Source organism: Cavia porcellus, unplaced genomic scaffold (genome assembly GCF_034190915.1).
Source record: "Cavia porcellus strain 051 isolate PalLab524CR breed Dunkin Hartley unplaced genomic scaffold, mCavPor4.1 scaffold_2, whole genome shotgun sequence".
NCBI classification, from domain to species: Eukaryota; Metazoa; Chordata; class Mammalia; order Rodentia; family Caviidae; genus Cavia; species Cavia porcellus.
Window position 1 is genome coordinate 32,664,543 of NW_026947485.1, and position 21,576 is coordinate 32,686,118.

General features: G+C 43.9%; 2 protein-coding genes across 4 annotated transcripts in view; both read left to right on the forward strand.

The window, feature by feature from the left end:
- The first annotated feature begins 283 nt into the window (after positions 1 to 283).
- LOC100724009 (indolethylamine N-methyltransferase) lies at positions 284 to 4,003 on the forward strand. Of its 2 annotated transcripts, none has more exons than XM_063240271.1 (3): positions 284 to 477; positions 1,707 to 1,914; positions 2,917 to 4,003. In XM_063240271.1, the coding sequence occupies exons 1-3, from the start codon at positions 324 to 326 to the stop codon at positions 3,344 to 3,346; spliced, it is 792 nt and encodes a 263-aa protein (XP_063096341.1). In that variant the 5' UTR covers positions 284 to 323; the 3' UTR covers positions 3,347 to 4,003. The 2 variants fall into 2 exon arrangements, with proteins under 2 accessions (XP_063096341.1, XP_063096342.1); XM_063240272.1 differs by having other exon boundaries at positions 2,920 to 4,003.
- Positions 4,004 to 18,876: 14,873 nt separating this feature from the next.
- Positions 18,877 to 21,576, forward strand: part of Mindy4 (MINDY lysine 48 deubiquitinase 4) — a 99,368-nt gene continuing 96,668 nt past the window's right edge. For both annotated transcript variants that reach the window (XM_013150492.3, XM_003467866.5), the window contains exon 1: positions 18,877 to 19,077. In XM_013150492.3, the coding sequence (XP_013005946.1) occupies positions 19,015 to 19,077 (63 nt within the window). In that variant the 5' untranslated portion in view covers positions 18,877 to 19,014. The remainder of the gene's footprint in view (positions 19,078 to 21,576) is intronic.

Genomic DNA, 21,576 nt, shown 5'->3' on the forward strand with positions numbered 1-21,576 from the left:
TCTGCCTGGGATCATATGCAGCTATCAGAGCTAGGCACCACCAGTTGCCTAAGCTGGATGTGGGCCAGTCCCTAGAGCAAGGAGACTCACAGCATTGCAGTGGCCATCATAGGGCTGGTTTTGGAGGAGCTTTGGGTAAGGTGTGTCTCTATGGTAGCAGGATAAGGGAATCCATATCCCTTCTGCTCTTCCCAGAACTGGGCCCTCAATGTCAGGCCAGCATGGGAGGAGCAGGGGAGGATTTGAATTCCTGGGGGTGGAGTCAGGAGCTCTGAACCTTTATAAGACAGAGCAGTCAGGCAGGAGAATAAACTTAGGTCACCATGGAGGGTAACTTCAATGATCCGGAAGAATACCAGAAGTACTTCATACCCAGAGACTACCTGGCTGATTTCTACAGCTTTGAGCATGGCCCCTCAGCTGAGACTGAGATGGTCAAGTTTCATCTGCAGTGTCTCCACAAGACCTTTGGCCCAGGTGAGCAGAGATGATTCCTCCCTACCCTAAGACTCTTTCCAGGGGCCCTGCAGATAAATGATGTTTTGGACGAGCCAGGACCTCTCCAGTGACTTTGGGATTTTTTTCTTTCCTCATTACCTTGGAACTGTGTGTAGTCCAGGGGTCAGGTTGTGCAGGGGAATTGTAAACATCACACAGTTTCAAAACTACTCTCCATAAGCCCCTGGGTACTTGGGCCAAATGAGAGTGACTTTCTGATCATCAACAAGTACAATCTTGTTCTGAGGTGAGAGAAAGCCAAGGGCAAGTAGTGAGATTGGGGTGGGTTTAGAATCTCTAGGTATGAAGTATTTCTGGTATTTGGACGGTGTATCTTGGATATCATGAATAGGAGGGCCTGGAAGAGCAGGGTATGAGGATGCTGGGTAGAGTGTCAGCCCTGACACAACCTGCTGGCTCGTTCCTCAGCACCGGGGGCTGAGGCTGAACCATCTGTAGTGGACTGATGATAATCACCTGCTTACAGGGACCAGGGATGGTTTTTGTACTCCTGGGTTGGGCAGTCATATCCTCACTGGGGATCCTGGATTGAGGAACACAGACCTGGAGTAAGAGAGTGCTGAAAGGCTGTGAGCTTGGTGAATGAGCAGGAGGGACAGCAGAATCAGAGAGCAGCCATGGCCCTGATGCAGTGCTATAATACAAGCTTCATTCTTTCACTCAGGTGACCCTTGGCTCACCCTTGGATCTTCCCAGGTCCTCTTCCCCAAGCCCCTGCTGGAGTCCATCCAGGCAGGATAGCCAAGGGAGCTCCAGGCTCAGGTTGCCTAGAGTTGAAAGGCCACTGACAGAAGGGAAGGAGGGAAGAAAGGGAGGGGAAAGTGCTACTGCCCTGTGTGGTACCAGAAGGCTGTAGCATGGGTCTGCTCTCTGTCCAGGAAAGATGAGTGCTTATTTCTTGGCTGGAAGACATTGAGCTAATTGTTGAACGTTTCCCAGACTGGGATTCCTAACCCACAACATGGAAATAACAAGAATAATGACCCTACAGGGCATTTCTAGGTTGTGAAAATAGGATACTGAGCAGGGGCTTGGTCTGCAGGAAACCAGGCACGATGGCCATCACACTTGTAGCTGTGCCTCCTTGGGTGAAAGCAGCGTTCATGTCCTTCTCGCCTCTCAGACTGTCTTGGATCTCATTTCTTTTGCCTGCTTGCACAAATCTCAGTGATCTCACACTGTCACAGGGGGCCTCCGAGGAGAAACACTGATTGATGTAGGTTCGGGCCCTACCATCTACCAAGTACTGGCTGCCTGTGAGGCCTTCAGTGACATCACCCTGTCTGACTTCGTGGACCGCAATAGGGAGGAGCTGCAGAAATGGCTGAGCAAGGATCCGGAGGCCTTTGACTGGACGCCAGTGCTGAAATTAGCCTGTGAGCTGGAAGGGAACAGGTAAGGGGCAGGGCTTGGGCACCCTCTGGGGGCTGAATCACCCCCTTCTTCCTCAGCAGGCTCTCTGGTCTCTCAGTTGTCCCTGACATTTCCTGGACAACAGGATCCTCAAAGATGCATCAGACATCTTGAAGTGGGGACACAGTAGACAGACTCACTTGGGATCAGTATGGTGCAAGGCCATGGCATAGCCAGGTATGGCTCATGAAGCCCAGATGACAGGACCTATCCTTCCTCCCTTTCTCCTTTTTATCCTTCGTTTTGTTTCCCTCCCTTCCTTTTCTTTCTGCCATCCCTTCCTTCATTTTCTTCCATTCTTCTTCCTTTCCTGCATTCCTCCCTCCCTCCCTCTTTCCCTTCCTCCTTTTCATCTCTGCCTGTTGTAAGAATATGAAACATGCACTCATCACTCAACCTGACACCCAGATCAAAGAACACTCACCTGTGCTTCTCTTGTGTTCCCTGCTCCCTACCTCCCTGACCTGATAAAATCGCTAACATGAATTATGTATTTCTCATTCCTCTGCTTTCTTAAATTTTTTTTTTTTGCTGTGTGTCTGTGCTTGTGGAATCAGTACCTTTGAACATCCTTACAGAGAAATTTGCTCTGTTATCTTCTAGGACTTGCTATTCATCACGCAACATTACATTTTTAATATAGCCACATGTATGTATTATCAGTAGCAAATTCTCTCATTTATCTTTCTATTCAACGATGTTGGTGAGGTCCTGAGCACACTTAGTGCTGTTTGTTCCTCAGGGAGAACAAATGAAAGGGGCTCAAATAGAATTAGAAAGGAGGAGGTTCCTTGTTGTGGTCCACTCTCCCTGACCTTTTCCTGCTGGGGAGAGAGAGGCTGATGAAGAGCCTACTCTCAGGTCACAGAGGTACCCAGTGACAGTAACCCTGTGGGATGCAGAGGTTTCTCATCTGCTGTTCACTCAGGTGGGGCTTCCTGGCATTTCCACATGTGGCCTCTGAGCTCTGTGGTCTCCCCACAGCAGCCACTGGCAGCAAAAGGCGGAGAAGCTCCGGGCCACAGTGAAGAGGGTGCTCAAGTGTGATGTGCGCATGAGCAACCCACTGGCCCCGGTGAAGATGCCACCTGCGGACTGTGTGCTCACCATGCTGGCCATGGAGTGTGCCTGCAAAACCCCGGCTGCCTACCGAGCTGCGCTGTGCAACCTTGCTGCTCTACTTAAGCCTCATGGCCATCTGGTGACCACTGTCACATTGCACATCTCCTCTTATATGGTAAGGAAGCATGAGTTCTCCTGCGTGGCCATGGCCAAGGAGGAAGTGGAGCAGGCTATCCTGGATGCTGGCTTTGACATCGAGGAGTTCCTGTACAGTACCCGGAGCTACTCTGCCACTCATGCTCCCAACCAGGGGATGTGCTTCATTGTGGCCCGAAAGCGGCCTGGGCCCTGAGCCAAAGAATCAGCCAAGTGTCCCAGGCCCTGAGCCAAGATGAGAGGAGTTAGAATTGGGTAATATCTAGTGGCCTCTGCTTTCAACACTCACCTTTCTCCCTCTCAAGTAGAGATCATAACACCCTTGTTTAGAAATTCCAATATACCGTCTCTTCAGATCCTACTAGTAGGATATCCCCTTCTAGTACCCTGAGCTCTCTGATTCCTGTGCAACTCTGGAGCCCCCAAGTCACGGTCTCAGTTTTCACTCAGGGAGGCAAAGCCAAAGGCAGAGGCCTTTTGACAGTGGTGTATTGGGGAGTGTTTAAAAACAGCTCTAATTCTGAAGTAATCACTCAGGAAAAAGAAAAAAAGAAAGAAAGAAAGAAAGATAGAAAGAAAGAAAGAAAGAAAGAAAGAAAGAAAGAAAAAAAAAACCCAGCTCTAAGAAGAGAAAAGCCCATTTTTCAGTGACACATATTTCCTCAGTGCAAATGCTCCCAACATGGTTGATTTCAAGTTACCAGTGTTTTCATTTCTGTATCATAAACTCCTAAAAATCTTACCATTATTACATATAGAACCTAAGATAAGGGCTGGTCATTTGGCAAACAAAACTACAAGACAATCAGTTAATTGAACTTTGAATTAATAAAATAACATTTTAAAAAGATAAGTGTGTCTTCCAAACTGTGTGGGATATTCTCCCAAATATTCTTTGTTGTTCATTTACAATTCATATTTACCTAGATGACCTCTCTATCATGTGCCAAGTCTGCTCTAACCCTATACTTTTGGTTTCAGAGCCAAGAGAGTCCTGCCTAGGAGTCAGGACTATGGCCTAGCACACAGGTGCCTTAGTATAAGTCAGAATGGCCTCTCTTGATTGGAACACAATGCAGAAAGCTGTTCTTCAGGGAGGCGAATTGTCCAAAGGTGCCCTGGTTCCCTTTCTCCTAGGCAGAACATTTGGAGGAAGAAGCCCTTTCTCTGAGCTGACTTGATTTCTTCCCTGTGTACCTGTCAGCAGCTTCCCCTTTCCCCTCAAACTGCACCTCTGTGTGGAGTCCACCCTGCTGAGCTAGACTCAGACACTCTCAGAAGAGTCACAGAACCAGGATTCTCATCCCAGCCCTGCCACTTGTCTGGACCTCATGCTTCTTATGCATGGGTAGGAAAAAGAGGGTCTCATCTAATCATTTACAGGAAAATTTTAGGAGCAAGAAATCATAGATGTAAAAGTGCTTGAAGAAGTAGAAGATTTTGCACAAATTGATATACTGGCATTAAATTTTCAGGGTGTCAAAACCTGAAGAGATTTTCAGAATTACCATGGCCGCTCCAAGATTTGATAGCCCAGGAAGCAAGCCAGATGACTTTCAGAGAGACAGACAGGGTTGGAGTAAGAAGTGATGTGTCTTGACTCCTGGCCCATCCTGTGTACCACATGTCCAGGGCTTGGTTGGTCAGGGGGTTCCCTCACCAGCAGCTCTGCTGGCACAGGATTGGTCCAGCTCCTGCACCCCAACTGCCTTCTTTCCTTCCCATCTCACGTTTCACCATAAAGACCCCAGCTTTTGTACCAGTCCCAGCAGACTACTCTAGACTTATCTAGAGAGGCATTGCACAGCGTGACTCCACATAACCTGTAGTAGAGTGGACACCAGGCAGAGAAAGTATGGGTGGCAGCCATGGTGACCCTGAGAACCCAGGTCCAGGAACAGGGAGAGAAAGTGGCAGAAATGAGGTGTAGGTGGGAATTTTATGGACACATGAAGTTGCTGTGGATGCAGCCAGACATGGACTGGATATTACAAGGTTCCACACAGGCACTGCCCAGGGGAGTGACTGTCAAGGAAAACAAATGGCAAGTGTGGCCCTCCTTCCAGGTGAAGGGCCTCCCATGGAAAGTGAGTCCACCTAACCATGGGCAAAAGGCACAGAGCTACAAAGCCAGGGACTGGCACCTGTGGCAGCTGGTATGCAGAGGTTGGCTGCCTTGCAGGGGAGGGTGGAAGGCTGTGAGGAAATCTCCAGGGCTGCTGGAAGCTTCTGTTATATTAATTTTGGACAGGCCGACTGGAGAATGAGCTTTGGACCTGCCTGTGTCCACATGAAAATAAACTGTACTCTTGACACATGTTAAAATAAAGTGTGTTGATTCATCCTTAATACTAGCAGCATCTGTAATATGTTGATGAAACTATTGGGTGGGGAGAAGAAAGTCCCACTGTGGTTTCTGTTTAGAGGGAGGCAAGGCAGACTTGTGTGTTATGGTTCCTGGTGTCTAGTAATTCAAGGAACTGTTATCCTTCCTAGGATACTGACTAGCTTTCCTGCTATAGGAATGTAATACAGAGTGTATCTTGAATGCCTTCACTGTTTTTTCCCTGTTAATGACTCTTATAATAGACAAATATTGGTTTAGTGACTCGATGACAACAGAGTTTGTATCTTGGTGATTAATGTAGGCTTTCCTCACAGTCACAAAATGGCTATTCTAACTCCAGGTGGTATATACAGTTTTATGGTAGTGAAACGGAGGAAACAGATTTAATTCTCATTCTTTGTCCTTATTAAGAAAACAGTAGCTAGTATAGAAACCTAGCAGACATCATCCCCAGGGTGCATTTTGGTCTAGAAAAGGAAGTATGTCCTCTATACTATCCAACGATTGACATGACTATTGTGACACTGGAACTCCAAAAGTCTTGTGTGGCCCTGCTCCCATCACATCATGCACTGATGCCCTATGGCATCTCCTGTGGAAGCCTCAAGGGCTTCTCTCTCACAGTGGCTTTGTTCACTGCCTGATGCTTTCCTCAGCTAATATCTCATGTTCCTGGCAACTCCAACTTCCTGGTATCTATCAACATGTTTGGCTTCAGTCTCACAACTTCACACACTGCCCTTTCAGGGCACACTGTCTTACTTCCTAGGCCTTTTTCTGAAATTTGGGTGGAAGACTTCACGACCTTATAACTCTTACATTCTGCATGCTTGTAAAACCAGTACCATGTAGCTGACACCACGACCCAGTGCCAGCTCTAGTACTTGCCAGATCTCCTTAAAGGTTCATGGCACCACGAAGCTCTTAGTGTCTGATGACAGCACTATGAACTGAATCCTGAAGAATTAATTGCCTAAGTGACTTTCTTTGGCTTTCTTGTGTAGGGTGTCTTGAGAAGGTGTTCTTAAATGAAGTCTTTTACTTTTGTAGTTCTTAGCCTTCAAGAGTCGGGGTCTTACAGATTCTTCACATACTCTCAAATCTTACTGTCATGAGGAGAAGTACTTGGAGTCTTTTAATGCTTATCTTTTCAATAACCAAGCTTTTCTCTGCTACAGCTTTGCACACTATTTCCTTTGTGATATAGCCAAAGACTTGTCATATGAGTTTTTGCTCATGTTTCTCAGTGTAAATCTTGCTAAAACTGTGAGATTTATCTTGTACCCATTTAGGGTTACTTCTCTTTTTTTTCCTTCCCTTCTTTTGTAGTGCTAGCAATTGAACTCAGTACCTCAACAAGGGCTAGACAACACCTCAACACTGAGCTTCATTCCCATGTACTTAGGAATACTTCTTTCTCCAGCATCTCCAAACCTTTCCAAACTCCTCCAGTGAACCACTTACAAAGGCTTCTGAACCACACATCACGTCAAGTCAAAGCAGTAATTCTACTTCTCTGGAACCAAAATCTGTCTTAGTCATTTTCCCACTACTGGGACAAAATACTTGATACCCAGACCTTAAAAGAGGAGATATTCACTTTGGTACACATGTTTAGTCCATAGTTTGATGGCTCCCAGGAGAGATGCAGCCTGGCCCAGGGCTCTGGTAGAGGAAATCCAAGGCAGCCAGGAAGTAGACAGAGAAGGGAAGAGTTGCAAGCAAAATCCACCCTTCAGCATCACTTCCCAGTGGCTGGACCCTTCTGACTGCACCCCATTTTCTAACAAGAAGTCGCCTATGTCAGCCCACACTATAGCCTAATTCCAGAAGCACTGTTTCTGCGTGCATGAAGCCCATGGGTGATGTCTAGGTATGAACCATAAAGTAGGCTAGCTGCCAGCCTCAGTCATGTTCTTTTTGTGTTATGTGTGAGCAGCCCTGGCTTTGTTCCTTCTCTCCAGGTCTGCTTGTCTAGAGCCCATTGCTTCATCCATGCCATTCCCATACTATTCAACAAACCATAGGTGTGACAGGAACAAGAAAAGAAATCATGACTGTATGCAAGATGGACACCAACCTCCTGCTGGGTGTTTTTTCCCCCAGTATGAATGCCCAAGAATGGAGGCAATGCCTTCCTCTGCAGATGGACAGGTGGAGCTGTCCCAATGGATGATGACCTAATTAGTCTCACAGAATGCAGCTTGATCCAAGGGGCCATTCTGTACTCACCTGCGTACCTCAGCCCTTCTCCAGGTGATCTTTAGGACCTGAAGAGCTGGGTGACACATTGTTTTCAGAGCTTGTAACTCATTTTCCTCACCTGAAGCTCCAGTATGCACCATCCCTGTTGACAGCAGCCTCCAGGACACTAGGGTGGGAAGACTTGTGGAGGCTGCAGTGGTTGATCAGGGCTCACACTATGGCCTGAGGAGGGAGACACTGGCCAGCCTTCCTGTGCTGCCTGCTCTCTATCTGTCCCATGACGGAACTATCTCCTGGCTCATGGGGGCAGGTTTAATCTCCCTCTACCTTTCCTTATGGGCACTTCTCACTGCTTTGCCCTCCATCCCTCTTACCATTATCTATCACTTCAGGTTTATCCTCCTCTTGCCCTTTATGGGTGCTCATTTCCTAGGCTATCTTCAACCTAGAGATGCAGGATGCGTGATTTGGTCATAGACCTTGTGCTGCTATTCATAGCTGCATACTCATGGCATTATTAAATGCCAGTCACTTATAAAAATATTTATATTTCAAGTCTTGACAGGATATTTATAACACAAAATTTTTCATCTTCATCACCTTTGAGTGTACAGCTCAGTGATGTTAAGTGCACTCACACTGCTATTCACGCATCATCACAACAGCTACAAAACCATTCTCCTCTCACAGACTGACCCTCTGCACTCTTACACACTAACTGCAGTTTGATCCTTTTCCTTGGGCCATGGCTGCCTGCATTCTACTTTCTGTTAACGACTCTATGAATTAGGCTTTTTTTGATACCTCATATATCTGGCCATGTAAGTTACTCTTTGGTTGTTTCTACCTTTGACTACTACCAGATGTTCAGCTATGTTTAAACATACATAGAATTCATTTAATTTTCACAGTACCTTCCTGTGAACAGCACTGTTTTCAACCTCCATATTATAGGTGTGGAAACTTAGCCACACACACTCAGAGTCACATGAGTGCTATGAGACTGAACCAGGATTATGAACTCTATCTGAATGACTCTGGAGTGTGAGAGCTTTACCTGTATCTACCCTGTCATCCTAGAGTGTTGGGGGGAACAACCAGATAGGTCTGGAATTGTTCAGGATGGAGTCATAGAGGTGACCTCTAAGCTGGATTCTGGTGCAAGTGGTTCCCTAGAGTCTCAGGGGCAGAAGACCAACCAGGCCTCTGGCAGGAATGAACCTCACCTGTTGTGCCTAATCACACAAGGACCTATCATTCTTTCCAGTCCTGACTCCTGTGATCAGTTTGGCAGTTATATAAACAAGAAGATTGAAGACAAAGAAATAGGTTGCTGGTGACAGAGTCTGGGAATGTGCACTTTTTGATTGGTCTTCCTATCTTTCCACTGGGCCACACACTGTGAGAATCAAGTCACGTGATGGAGAAGCTGACTCAGAGAGACTCCTCCCATGAAGAAAGACAGTGCTGTCTGAAAAGTGTGTGAATTTTCTGACCTCCTCCTGACCCTTACTAACACTCTACAGCCTTGTTGGGTGTAGCAGGGTGCTGATGGAAAAGGGGAGAAAAGGGGAAATCTGGTGACAAGGGATGCACTGTCATCTCTTGCCTTTCACTGTGTCCCACCCCCCACGCCCATCCTGTGCAACACAGACAAGTGCTCCTTAGACTTGTTACTGGGAAGTACAGCTTTTATGGTATCTGAACTCCTCCAATATCCCACCTGTGTCCTTTCTCCTATAGCTCTGAGAAACATAGCAGATGTGGTTGTTTATTGGAAGCATTTTAACTTTATTATCCAGAAAGTAAAGGCACAAGAGCCTTTACTTACTGCTTCACTAAGTCATGTTAAATCAGTTCATGTTAAAGTAGGTTGCAGAAATCTTTCCATAGGCAGCTACTCCTCCTCACAGGAACTGATATTAAGATGTAAAGTTGTGAAGACTCAGAGAAAATGGCAGATCAATAAGTAGCAAGGTAGGGAACCTCTCTGAGAGAAACAGCTCAGGTGCTGGAATTTACCACCATAGAGAAGACTAAACGAAAGGAGAGTGGTTCTTATGACCCAAGACGAAACTAAGGAAAAAAAGAAAAAGAAAAAAAAAGGAAAGAAGAAAATGTGGACTCAAAGCTGGAGCCAGACGCACTTTGACCAGAGCCAGTCTGACTTGTGGTCACAGGGTGCTCACTGGAGCCAGTCAGATTCATGGTCAAGGTGCTATCGCCGGAGCTGGTCAGACTCACAGTTGTGGCACTCTCACCAGAGCTGCAGACACGCTGAAGTTGGGAGTTGGCAAGCCCAACAGAGCAGAGAGAACACTGCATGGAGACCTGCACTAACGTCCAGTGAGTTATTGGAATTTGGTCCTCCTGGGAGGGGGGTGACCAACTGGACAACATATTGGAGTTGGGCAGGACAGGCCTGAACAAGGAATGGCAGTGACTTTAGTTGGCTGCTCCCTGCCCAGTGAAGATTGGTGGAATCTGCTTGGGCTGGGTCACACCCTTGGCTGGGACCAATAGCAGGGATGAAATTGTTCCTGAAGTTGTTCCAAACTGGTTCCATTCACAGGGCACACACTAATGTGGTGAAGACCCCTGCTGGTTGACTGACTTGGAGGGGAGGGACCAGCCTACACCACCCCTGCTTGCACTTCAGTGACTACCAGCAAACTAGAGATGGCAGAAAGCCCTAGGTAGAGTGTTTCAGAAGAACCATAATCAATATGGAAAGGGGCTGGAACCTCCACCATATACCTATATGGAAGAAACCAGAAACATGACAAGAGAAAGAAATAATAGAAAGCCTCCAGCCCCTAACCCAGGGTAAATGGGTCCAGGAGAGGTAAATACAGAAGAGATCGAGGGCAGCAAACATGATATATCAGACATGACATCAGCTGACATGAAGAAATACCTTTGTGACATTATAGACAAACTCAAAACTGAAATTCTAGTAAAGCAAGATATAAGATATAAGAAGATTAATAAGATTAATAAAAGAAATGGTAAGCACCTTTCAAGAAGACACAGATGGAAGAAAAGAGGAAGACAGAAAAAGGAGAGAAACCTTTAATGAAGAATATAAAAAAACCTAGAATATATGAAACAAATTCAAAGAGATTACCAGGAAATTAAAAACTCCATTGAAAGCTGGCAAAATTGCCTGAAAGAAACTAAAGATAAGTTAACAAAACTTGAAGACAGGTTTGCATTGTGTGATCCTGAAAGGAAAGATCTCTTAAAAAAAAAAATAATAACAAGGAAACAGGCAATAACAATACAAAGGTTGGAAGATAACAAGAGGATCTATAACTTAACAATAAAAAATGGGAGTGAAGAAGCAGTGGTAAACACAAAGGAAACACAAGGACTATTCACAGAAATAATTAAGGAAAACTTCCCAAGCATAGGAAAAGGAAATGATATTCAGATGTATGAGGCATACAGAACTCCAGCCTACTACAACCAAAACAGATCTATATCCAGACATATAATAATCAAGATCCCAGAAATTCATCACAAGAACAGAATATTAAAAGCCATCAGAGAAAAGAAACAGATCACCTATAAAGGAAAATGCATCAAAATTATGACAGACTTCTTGACACAAATCATTAAGTCAAGAAGAGCTTGGGGCAAAGTAGTACAAGCCCTGAAAGAAAATAACCTCCAAAGTACCCTGCAAAACTGTCTCTCAAAATTAATGGAGAAACAAGATGCTTTCATGACAAAGAGGAACTGGGAGAGTTCATGACCACCAATCTAATCCTACAAAAAATACTGAAGGACATTCTAGAGAGAGACAGAAGAAAAACACACCAGTATTTCAGGAACAGTGGCAGAGAGGCCTCAATGAACAGAGCAGACAGTGGAATGAAAAAGAAAAGTAGAAAACCAATGGCAGAAAAGTAGCATAGCAGAAATGAGGCAGAGAAGGTTAACTATAACCTCTAACATAGATGGCCTTGATACACAAAAAGAACAAAGGAAACACAGGCAGAGTAGATCAGGAGATAGAGTCCATCAAGATACTCTGTATAGGAAATATAATTAACCTAAAGGAGGATTTATGGATTGAAAGTCAAATATGAGAAAACAATCCTCTATACAACAGGGAACCAGAGAGAAATAGGGCTAGCTTGTCCAGCAGCTGCAGATGGATTTAAAAGACATGACACTTTTGTGTAGTGGAGAATTACTCATCTATAACGAAGGAAAACCTGGAGGCTTTTATAGGTAAAGTAATACAACTTAAGATCAATCCCAGGGATAAAAAGGTTCAGAACCACTTAGGTAAATAGCGTGTTGCTCCCCTAATCTAAAAACTAAAGGAGTTAGTGGGATCCAAAATGTAAAAGGCACCCTGTGAAAGTGAAAGGGGAGAAGTTGTCTAAAAAAGGAAGGCAGAGGACATTGTTAATGGTGTATCAGGATTTAAAACCCACATTATTCTCATCGCTCTCTTTAGTTTGATTATGTTCTGTTCCAGTCTGTCTACTTGTACTAAATTTGAGGGCACAGACAGCTATTCCAAAAATAGCAGGATATACTATGGCAACCATCCTTAATTTCCTATTAACTTAATCTGAGACCCTGTATAATTTACACTGTCTTATTATGACTGATCTTATTTGAATCTTGTTTATTAGAGTGCTGTTTTGTCTTGACTGATTTTATTCGAATCTGTTATGATTGGTAGCATCAAGTCTGAGAGGGTAGGTAAACACTCTGAAGACAACAAGATTCACTAGGATACTCACTCTGGTTTGACTATTACCTGCTTTTGAAGTCTTATAATGTCTCCAATGTTTTGTTTTTATTACTATTGTTATGTACTGCTATGTTAAATTAGACTATGCCTAATGATATAAACAATTTTACTGAAGATAACAAGAGACATCATAGTATCGATTGTAGATCACCTTGTATTGTGGTTTTATAGGTCTTTTTCATTTCGTGTTTTTCTAGGAATTTATTTTGTTTTGTCTTGTTTTGTTTTTCCCTCTAATATAGAAAAGATACATATACATATACATATAGAAACTCATGCATGCATAGAACTTCTAAACAGTTTATGAGAACTGATTAAATAATTCATGGTGAAATGAGCAACTACTTTGAAGAAAAAGAGATACTAAGGTATTCAGAGCTGATTCTGTAGTGCCATGATGTGAAATCTAGCAATATTCTTTGTTCAGAGTAATTTTAGTCTGTTTTGTTTTGTTTAATTTCAACATACATGAAGATATGGACAGCTATTTTGAAGAGAATGAGAGAAATTATGACAGCCATTGTTGACTTCCTTATCATCTTGCCTTGAACATCTAAATGCCTTCATCATCCTGCTTGGATCAGTTTTATACTATGTTGTTTAGTATGAATTCACTGTATGTGAAGATAGGGGCAACTATTTGGAAGAAAACAAGAGATACTATGATAGACAGTGAAGAACTCTGGTTGTCTTGCTTTGAAATCTGTGTCTCTTACATTGTTTTCTTATGTTCTGTTTTGTTCTGTTTGATTTTACCCTCTTTAAAATAAAATTTTAAAAAAAGATATAAAGTTTTGTATGGGCACAGAAGGAGTTTGGGGATTAAAGTCTGAGGCTGTGAGTTTTGAGCTCTGGTGCTTGTGGTAAGGAATTGGGTGACGTGACTTGTAATCCTAATGGACAGAACTGGAGATGGGGAGACATGTGGAATTGAAATAAAAGAACATCAGCATCCCAGAGATTGTTAGAGTGTTAGTTACCTAGAAGTAAGAGTGTCTTGCCTCTTGAAATCCACAACTCTTTCAAAGAAATAGGATTTTTAACTGGCACATAGGTGTCCTAAACAAAGACTACAGTTCCCAGGCTCCTGTGCAGCTAAGTGCCAGCCAAATGAGTGAGTTCTGGCTGCAGGGATGTGGATTTCCTATGACAGCTTCTGGGAACGTTCCCTAGGATGGTGAGCACAGGGACTCTAATATTTATTCTTTAACCTTTGTCCATGCTGCCACCCTTACTATCTTGGGCTAGAAAGTCAAGGTCACCCATGGAGGAAAAGTGAGGCAGAAAGAAACTGGACCCCTAACCATGCAGATTAGGGACCACAGGGGACAAATATACTTCTGTCTTGTGACAGTCACTGATGGTGGTGTTGTATTTGTTATTGTTGTTGTTTTTCACCAGAGTACCACAGAGGGGTGTTGTGACTCTTTCAGCTCATCAGAGGTCCACAGTGGATAATCCCTTGTTAGTTGGTCAAGGTCAGTTTGATCATTTAGTTAATGAAGTGTTGGCTGACCTTCTTCACTGTGAATTTAACATTTCCTCCTTTGTCATTTATAAGTAACTTACATAGAGCTCCTTTGAGTCTGTCTATAAACAGTGTATCTATTAGTTTTAACATTCACTGGTAATACTTGCTTGAATGAATGGTTATTATTCTGGTTGTGACTTGATAATTCACTAATTCCATCATTCTTTCCATATTTATTAGTGACATTCAAATGGTACTTTTCATTCTCTTTATTTATTTAGTTTTATGAACATGGATTCCACAATTCTTGTTTCATTCAATAGTGACTTATGTTCTATTTCCATTATTCGTTTCCTTGACACATGGATTTGGCCAGTAGGATCTGGGTATTGTATTCTTTTCACTTGTCCCCATTGTTTTTGAGTAGTTCCTTAATGTGTCACTCTTATTTGGGATTTGCTGTCACTCTCAACTGAACATATTGTTGACTAGTGTAACCAAGTCTGGGAGAATAAGGAAAAAAAAGAGGACTCTAGTGAAGTTATATTTGCCTGCCAGGGGCATGAAGTAGTCTGGCTACTTACCCAGAGAGATTAGAACACAGTGTCCTGTCCAGGCCACTGCCCTTGGCAGTATGATAGGGAAGTTCATCCATTCTCTAGCTCACCAGACACCCCAGGCTCTGCTCCTGGCCTGGGCTACATGAACACCAACATGGAGGAAGATGAGGTCCCAGGCCCTGGAAGACTGCAGCAGGATGACATGGGATAGACTTTTACCCACCAAAGCACCCTATAACTTCTCATTGTCAGGATAAATGATGCCTTTCCTCTGAAAGCTGTGCTATCTCTGCTGATTTTTCCTTCCAATGTGATGGCCACTGAATTTCTCTTTTTTTGGTTCTTCTCATTCCTCTGTATTGTAGGGACACAAAATTAATTAATAATGTACTTTGGGTCAGGACATTCTGCTATCATTGGTTTCTCCATGGCCATATCTTATTAATTAATGAACCAATAAAAATAATACAATATAACTACAGAACAATATAACAAATGTTTATAAATATAACAATTGTTTATGATATAACAAATACAACAAATGTTTGGTTTGACATATGTAAAACATATGTCATATGACATAAACATATGACAAATGTTTATGAATTACGTGTCCTAATGACACTCTGAACACTGACAATTACTCACCCTTATCTGTGATTCTCCTGTGCCAACTACTGTCCTGAATCATGGCATCTTTATTTTCTTGCTTCTATTTTTATAATTTTTATCAAACCTATATTTTCCCACAAATTATCATTTCATAGTTTAAGTTTTTAAAAGGTTATGCCAAGATATTATGCCATGTATAACTGTCACGATTTGGATTTTAAACCTCCCTTCACCCAGCTTGTGTGCTTTGGGCATAGTTACCAGCCTGTGGCACTACTGGAAGTTGGTGCCACCTTTAGGAGACATTAATGGTGGAAGGAAGTGAGTCACAAGAGTTGTGTCTTTGAGGGGGATACTGCGATTCAGCTTCTTTTCCTCTCTGTTTACGTCCTGGCTGCCATGAGGTGACCAGGCCCCCTTTGCCACATGCTTCTGCCTTTGCATACTATTCCACAAAGGCCAAGTGATCAAGGCCTGAAACTTCTTGAAACCATGAATCAAAATAATCTTTTGTTCCTTATAAGTTGTTTATCTCAGGTATTTTGACAGAGTGATGGATGACTGACTAACACAGATAGAAAGACTGGGCAACACAGATATTTATAAAGACTGGGTCCTTATTTTGATGACACTCTTGCTTGTAGCTCCAGTGTGTATTTCTAAGGAGTCATCACTGAGGACTTTGCCTCCCGTTTGCATTCATACAGTGCTGCCTCCCAGGGCTTGCTGGGAACTTTGCAGCTCACAGGCACAAATGGGGAGGTCAGGATGCCTTGGAGCAAAGCTATGGGAAAGATAGGGACATGTGATATAATCTGGTTTGCTAAGCTCTCTGAAGAAGAACTTTTGCCTTTCCCATATGGACAATATTGGCCTTCTTTCTTCACACTTTAAGGTTATGCTACCCCAGGAGTCAGCTATGTGTTTAGCAGAACTCATTTCTGCACCTCTTTCTTAACCATTCCATTCCACCATAGTAAAAAGTTTCAGAGCGGAGAGAGTGGAGTGTAACACACACATGGGTGTGTGCATGTACACGAACACACTTCAACGTATCTAGCTTAAACTTCACCTTGATCGCTAACTGTCACAATTGTCTTCATTGGTCTCCCTCTTCCGTACTTTCCACTAAACACGCTGTTTTCAGCACAAGAACCAGAAGGGTCGCATCAAACCTAAATCAAATTTTTCTCTCCTCCTCACCTAAGGATTCTCAGTTCAGAGTAAAAGCTGGAGTCCCGATGATGACCACAGCCTACACAGGGGGCCCCCAGTTTCCTCACTGATCCACTCTAGCCTTCCTATTTCATAAGCGCCCATGCTAGTGCTGGCTCAGGGCCTTTGCATTGGCTGTTCCCTCAGCCTGGGGTGCTCTTTCTCCAAGACTGTGTGTCTTAGTTACTTTTCTCATTGCTGAGACAAAATATTTGACATCCAAAGTTGAAGAAGGAACAGTTTATTCAGCTTACAGTTCATACAGGTTTCAGTTCATTGTTGGCAGGGTGGTATGATAGGGGGGCATCACAGAAGAGAAACAGTTGTGGGCAGGCAGAAGGCAGCAAAACGGTGTAGTAACAGTAGTAACCAAACCTGCCTTTATATTTCACCTGCCCTTTGGGTGGTACCTCGCATACCCTGCATGGAACACTTTTAAACTCATACCCTTAATCTCAGCATCTTACACCCTAGATCTAGCCACCACTGAAAAACCCAGCCTATGACCACGCGAAGCTTTGAGATGACTTCTAGATGAAAGCCATAGAACTCTGCACGGCCCACCTCCTCTCTTCAGATTTTTGCTGCGATATTATTGCCTATGTAATCTTACCTGATGAACTATAAAAACATGTAATTTCCGATCTTTGTAACTCACTAACACTCTTGTATTTTTCCTCTATAAACCTATGACATGTTTGTAAATGTCTATGACATGTTTTTAAAGGTCAGTGTGTTTTTTAAGTTTTGTTTTTATCTGCATCTACCCATTTACACTGCTTTCCATATCTCTCCTTCCACAAAGATATAGATTTTACAGTATAAATCCACAGTACCTGAACGCTTGAAACCCAGAAAGTCCTACTACATGTAAATAAATAAACAAATAAATAAATAAATAAGTGATTTTTTTTCTATTTTCTGCAATTTCACTTTGACCTGCCTCCATGGAGGGGACTCTTTCTTTCTTTTGACTTATTATATAAGGCCTACTATCTATGATATGCCATCTGTTACTGCAGCACAAGTCTTTCCTGTATCATTTTTAAATCACTACACTATCCATTAGTGACTTTGCAGCTGGAACACAGGGTTTTCTGCATAGGGACCAGGCTGTCTCTTGCTGCTCTGTTCCCTAAACCTAACACATGCATATGGTCTCATAGGGAATTGAATGCTTAAAGGTGCCTTCTCAGAGAACTGTGGTGGGACAGAATGCCTAGTGACTATAATGCACTGCATCATTTGACAGTGATGTCCTCAGGAGACTGCACAGCATGGTGTGATTGCTTTCCAAGTGTGGTATATGTGTCACTGGACCTGTGATGATTTTAGATGCCTGATTTCTTTCTGGTTTTGTATTTTTTTAATGTATATTAGAGATTTAGCAAGCACACCAAATCTATAGTTTCGTGGATGTTATTGTTTGGAAACCCTTTCTTCTTAAAAGAAATTTTAAAACAAGGATGTCAACTTAAAGAAAATAATAATTAAGTAACAATATAGATATTATGAACTATGTTATGTTCCCCAAATTAATATGTTAAGTCTTGAAGTCTGGTACCTCAGAATGTGACTGTGGTAACAGGCTCTTTAAAGAGATGATTAAGTTAAAATGAAGTTATGATGGTGAGGTTTAATCCTACGTGTTGGTATCTTTATAGAAGAGGGGATTAGGACACAGATTTACACACAGGAAAACCCTTGTGAAGGCACAAGAAGATGCGAATCTGTAAAAAAAAGGGGGGAGGTCCCAAGATATAATTCCCATGATACACTGATCTTAGACTTCCAAGATACAGAACTGTGCACCTATAAGTTTGTTGTAGTAGTATGTTGTTTTGGTAACCCTAGCAAACTAACTTGGTAGGTGAAACTCAGATGCTGCAGAGATCATGAAAGTGGTACCCAAATGGCTTATGGATATGGCCCCAGGTAAAGACACGATCTTGAATGGAATATCAGTTTTTCCAGTTCATGGCTGTGTGACTTCCAGCAAAATCTTTGCCTTTCGGAGTCACAACGTCTGGTTTTAAAGAACAGGACTAATAGTGATCACAATGCCAAGAAGCTGTACGTGTTAAAAACAGGGTCATATGTATTATATAAATCTCCTCCTGCTTAAAAAAAAAAATGGCAGTCTTATTGTTGGAAAGCTGTCACCAAGGGGAGACAGGAAGTTGCCCTTTAACTCTGTAGTCCAGAAGCAGAGTCCAGGCTGGCAGGGCCAGTGGGTGTCAGTGAGCCCAGAACGGGCTGTGCTGTGGGTAAACCAGTAGGGGCCACTTCACTGTGAACGTGGTCCTCAAGGAACAAGGAGGGGGGCACGCTTCCCACTTTATGTCTGGGGAAACGGAGATGCACATTGCAGCAGCAACTTTTCCTGTGGCTAGATGATTTCAGCAGTGATTTGTCCTAGGACTAGTGTCAGCCCTAAATCCAGCGCTGGGATTGGCTCCTGGGCTATCCGTGGCTGCTGCCTTCTGCACTGAGAAACCGCGCGTGAAGGATGCTCCTCCCCCTCCCTCCCGCCCTCCCAGTCTGCGGGCTCCCAGGGAAGGGGAGGAGCTCTCACTGGCTCAGATGCCATCGTCACCACGGCAACACGGCCATACTGGGCCCAACGGACTGTGGGGCCTGGGGCTGTGACCCTGGTGGCCTCGTGGACAGAGCCGGCAGCATGGATAGCCTCTTTGTGGAGGAGGTGGCTGCCTCCCTGGTTAGGGAGTTCCTCAGCAGAAAGGTAATGGTTCCCCCCTCCAAAGCTCAGGCCGCGGCTCCAGTGCTGGGCGAGGGGCAGTCTGGGACTTTGCTGGCACCTTTGCATCATTAGGGTGGGAGTGTACCTGGCCCGCTGCCTGCTTTAGAGCTGCCGCTACAAGAGTGCCACTTTCCCAGGGTAGAACTACATTTCCCAGGAGCCATTTCTGTCACTGTGCTGGGCACTTCCGTGAAGCCTGTCTGGGCCCCCTGTTCCCTGCCTTTGTGAACCCTCTGCTCTCCGGAGTGGTGGGCAGCAGTCATCAGGGGCGGGGTCTCCAGTGCGGAGCCCGGTGTTCCTGGTTCTGGGCATGGCAGGTAGGCTGCAGCCCGAGCTGGGTTAGCGGCCTCCATGGTCATTTGCCCCCGGTCTCTGGGAAAGGACTACTGGAGTCCAAAGATCTGAGAAAAGTTCTCGAGAGTCAAACTTTAGTCATTTTAGTCAACAATGGGAGTTCCTGTTATAGTACTAATTTTTTTGTAGGAGAAATTTGAAAATTCATATTTTGTTTTGTCCCAAGAGATACTTTAAAATGTTTGCACTGCCCTGGCAGTGATGGGGACCTATGTGTGGAAGGGGCTGGGAGCACAGACAGGAAGGTTCCAGGAATCACCCATTTATTTATGTGATGAGAAGTACCGAAGGGCTATGCACTCTGTGTCTGTTTCTGTGTGATGTACTGTTGAGCTGGGCAAGGGACACTTGTCTGGGGTTGCAACTCCCTATCTCCCACACCAAATTCATACAACTTTTTGAACAGAGAGTTTGGATGGAGAAGGTTCAAATATTTGTTCCTAGTTTGCAGTGTAAAAGCATAAGCTTCCACATGTTACTCACTGCCTTAATCTCCTAATCTGTAAAACAGGAAATATCAGACTCACCTTTTGCAGATTTGAAGTGAGTGTTAATAATAACACAGAAGATGAGTAGCTTCCAGGCATTCTGTGCACACAGTTATTAGCTTTTTACCTGCTTCCTCGTCTCTGACATACACCTGTTTTGAAAGTGCTTTTGTATGCTTTTTTACATTTTATTTATTTATTTTTTGTGGTAAGAGAATTGACCCTGTATCTATTTATAGACATAGATTTATTTATTTTTTGTGGTAAGGGAACTGACCCTATATCAAGACCATGTATCTATTTATATTTTGTTTTTATTTAAAATGTTTTAATGCATCTGGCTTTATACCTGCTTTGACCTTCCAACACCGGGCCTGGCTGCATGTTGATCATCAGTGATACACTCTGGGAGGCTGATGGCTACCAGTATAGCTGGAACTCTGAGAGAGGGCTTTGCAGACTTCCATGGGTGCCTGACAGCATGACCCCAGCTTACCATCCCACCCTCATTTCTAGCTTCTCTTCTGTTTTTTTTTCTTTTGATCTACCCAGGCCCACCATAAGCAAGTTCCATCTCTCAGAGAGTTTCTCAAGTAACACCAGCCCAAGTGGTCCTTGACTCATCTTATCTCTGTGTGTTCATTGGTGCTTATGGTATAGTTAATGCATCTGCCTGTGTCACTTTCCACATGGGGCCCCAGAACTGGCCCCTGAATCTGGTGGTACCCTGGAAGGTGGCTAATCCCCTTGGCCTCCTCTGCTCCTGTGCTTCATCTTCATACATTAAGGTCTTGAGAGTAGAAAGGAGTGGCCCAAGTCACTCAGCAAGCCGTGGAGAGCTGGGTGACCACTGACCTCACTATCTTTTGTGTGGGACTTCACATGAGCAAGTACAGTGAGAAGCAGAATTATCACCGTGGCACCAGGCACTTGCTGGATGCTGGATGCATTTTCTGGATGCTGTTTGTTCAAATCCTTTTAACTTTCCTGAGAGATACATATAATTTCATCGTTCCTTTTCATTTAGGATGATTGTGAGAACAGGAGGCCAAACAACTAGCCCAGGGTGAGCAGGCCAGATCATATCACTTCTTCTCCCAAACCCTCCACTGGCTTCCTATCACTACATGTGAGGTCCTTCAAGACCTGGCTGCCACCCTAGACCTCCTCTTCAACTGTGGCTTCCACTGTCTTTTACCTCCAGTCCCAAGGGTGTCCTTGGACTCTGCCTGCAGGTAGACTCACGAGAAGCCCCTGGTGATATCAGCGTCCAGTGACTTTTTTGATGCTTCAGCCTCTTGGTTCTGTGGTCCTTCCTTTACTGCAGTGATTTGTCCCCCATCTGACCTCTGCCACCCTTTCCTGGGGTAATGGCCTAAGCTTATACATACTAGCACTGCACCTTTTTCATGATCTCAATGCCATGCATCTCACCTTTTCTATTTCTAGCACATTCCTCTTCTGAGCCCCAGACAACTTATTCTTCAGCCTTACTTGCACATCCATCCATTGTTCCTGCCAAATTTCAGTTCCACGGCCCACGTCTTACCCACCCATTGTCATAATCACATGCTTCATAACCCGCTCCACTCTCTTGCCTATATCTTCTTCCATTATTGTCCCCACATCTGGGTAAATA

What these genes read in the sequence shown, in the direction of transcription:
- LOC100724009 (XM_063240271.1), top strand. Translation starts at nt 324, where the DNA reads ATGGAGGGTAACTTCAATGATCCGGAAGAATACCAGAAGTACTTCATA. An exon ending in CCACAAGACCTTTGGCCCAG is followed by an intron (nt 478 to 1,706) that starts GTGAGCAGAGAT and finishes ACACTGTCACAG; the next exon opens with GGGGCCTCCGAGGAGAAACA. An exon ending in TGTGAGCTGGAAGGGAACAG is followed by an intron (nt 1,915 to 2,916) that starts GTAAGGGGCAGG and finishes GTCTCCCCACAG; the next exon opens with CAGCCACTGGCAGCAAAAGG.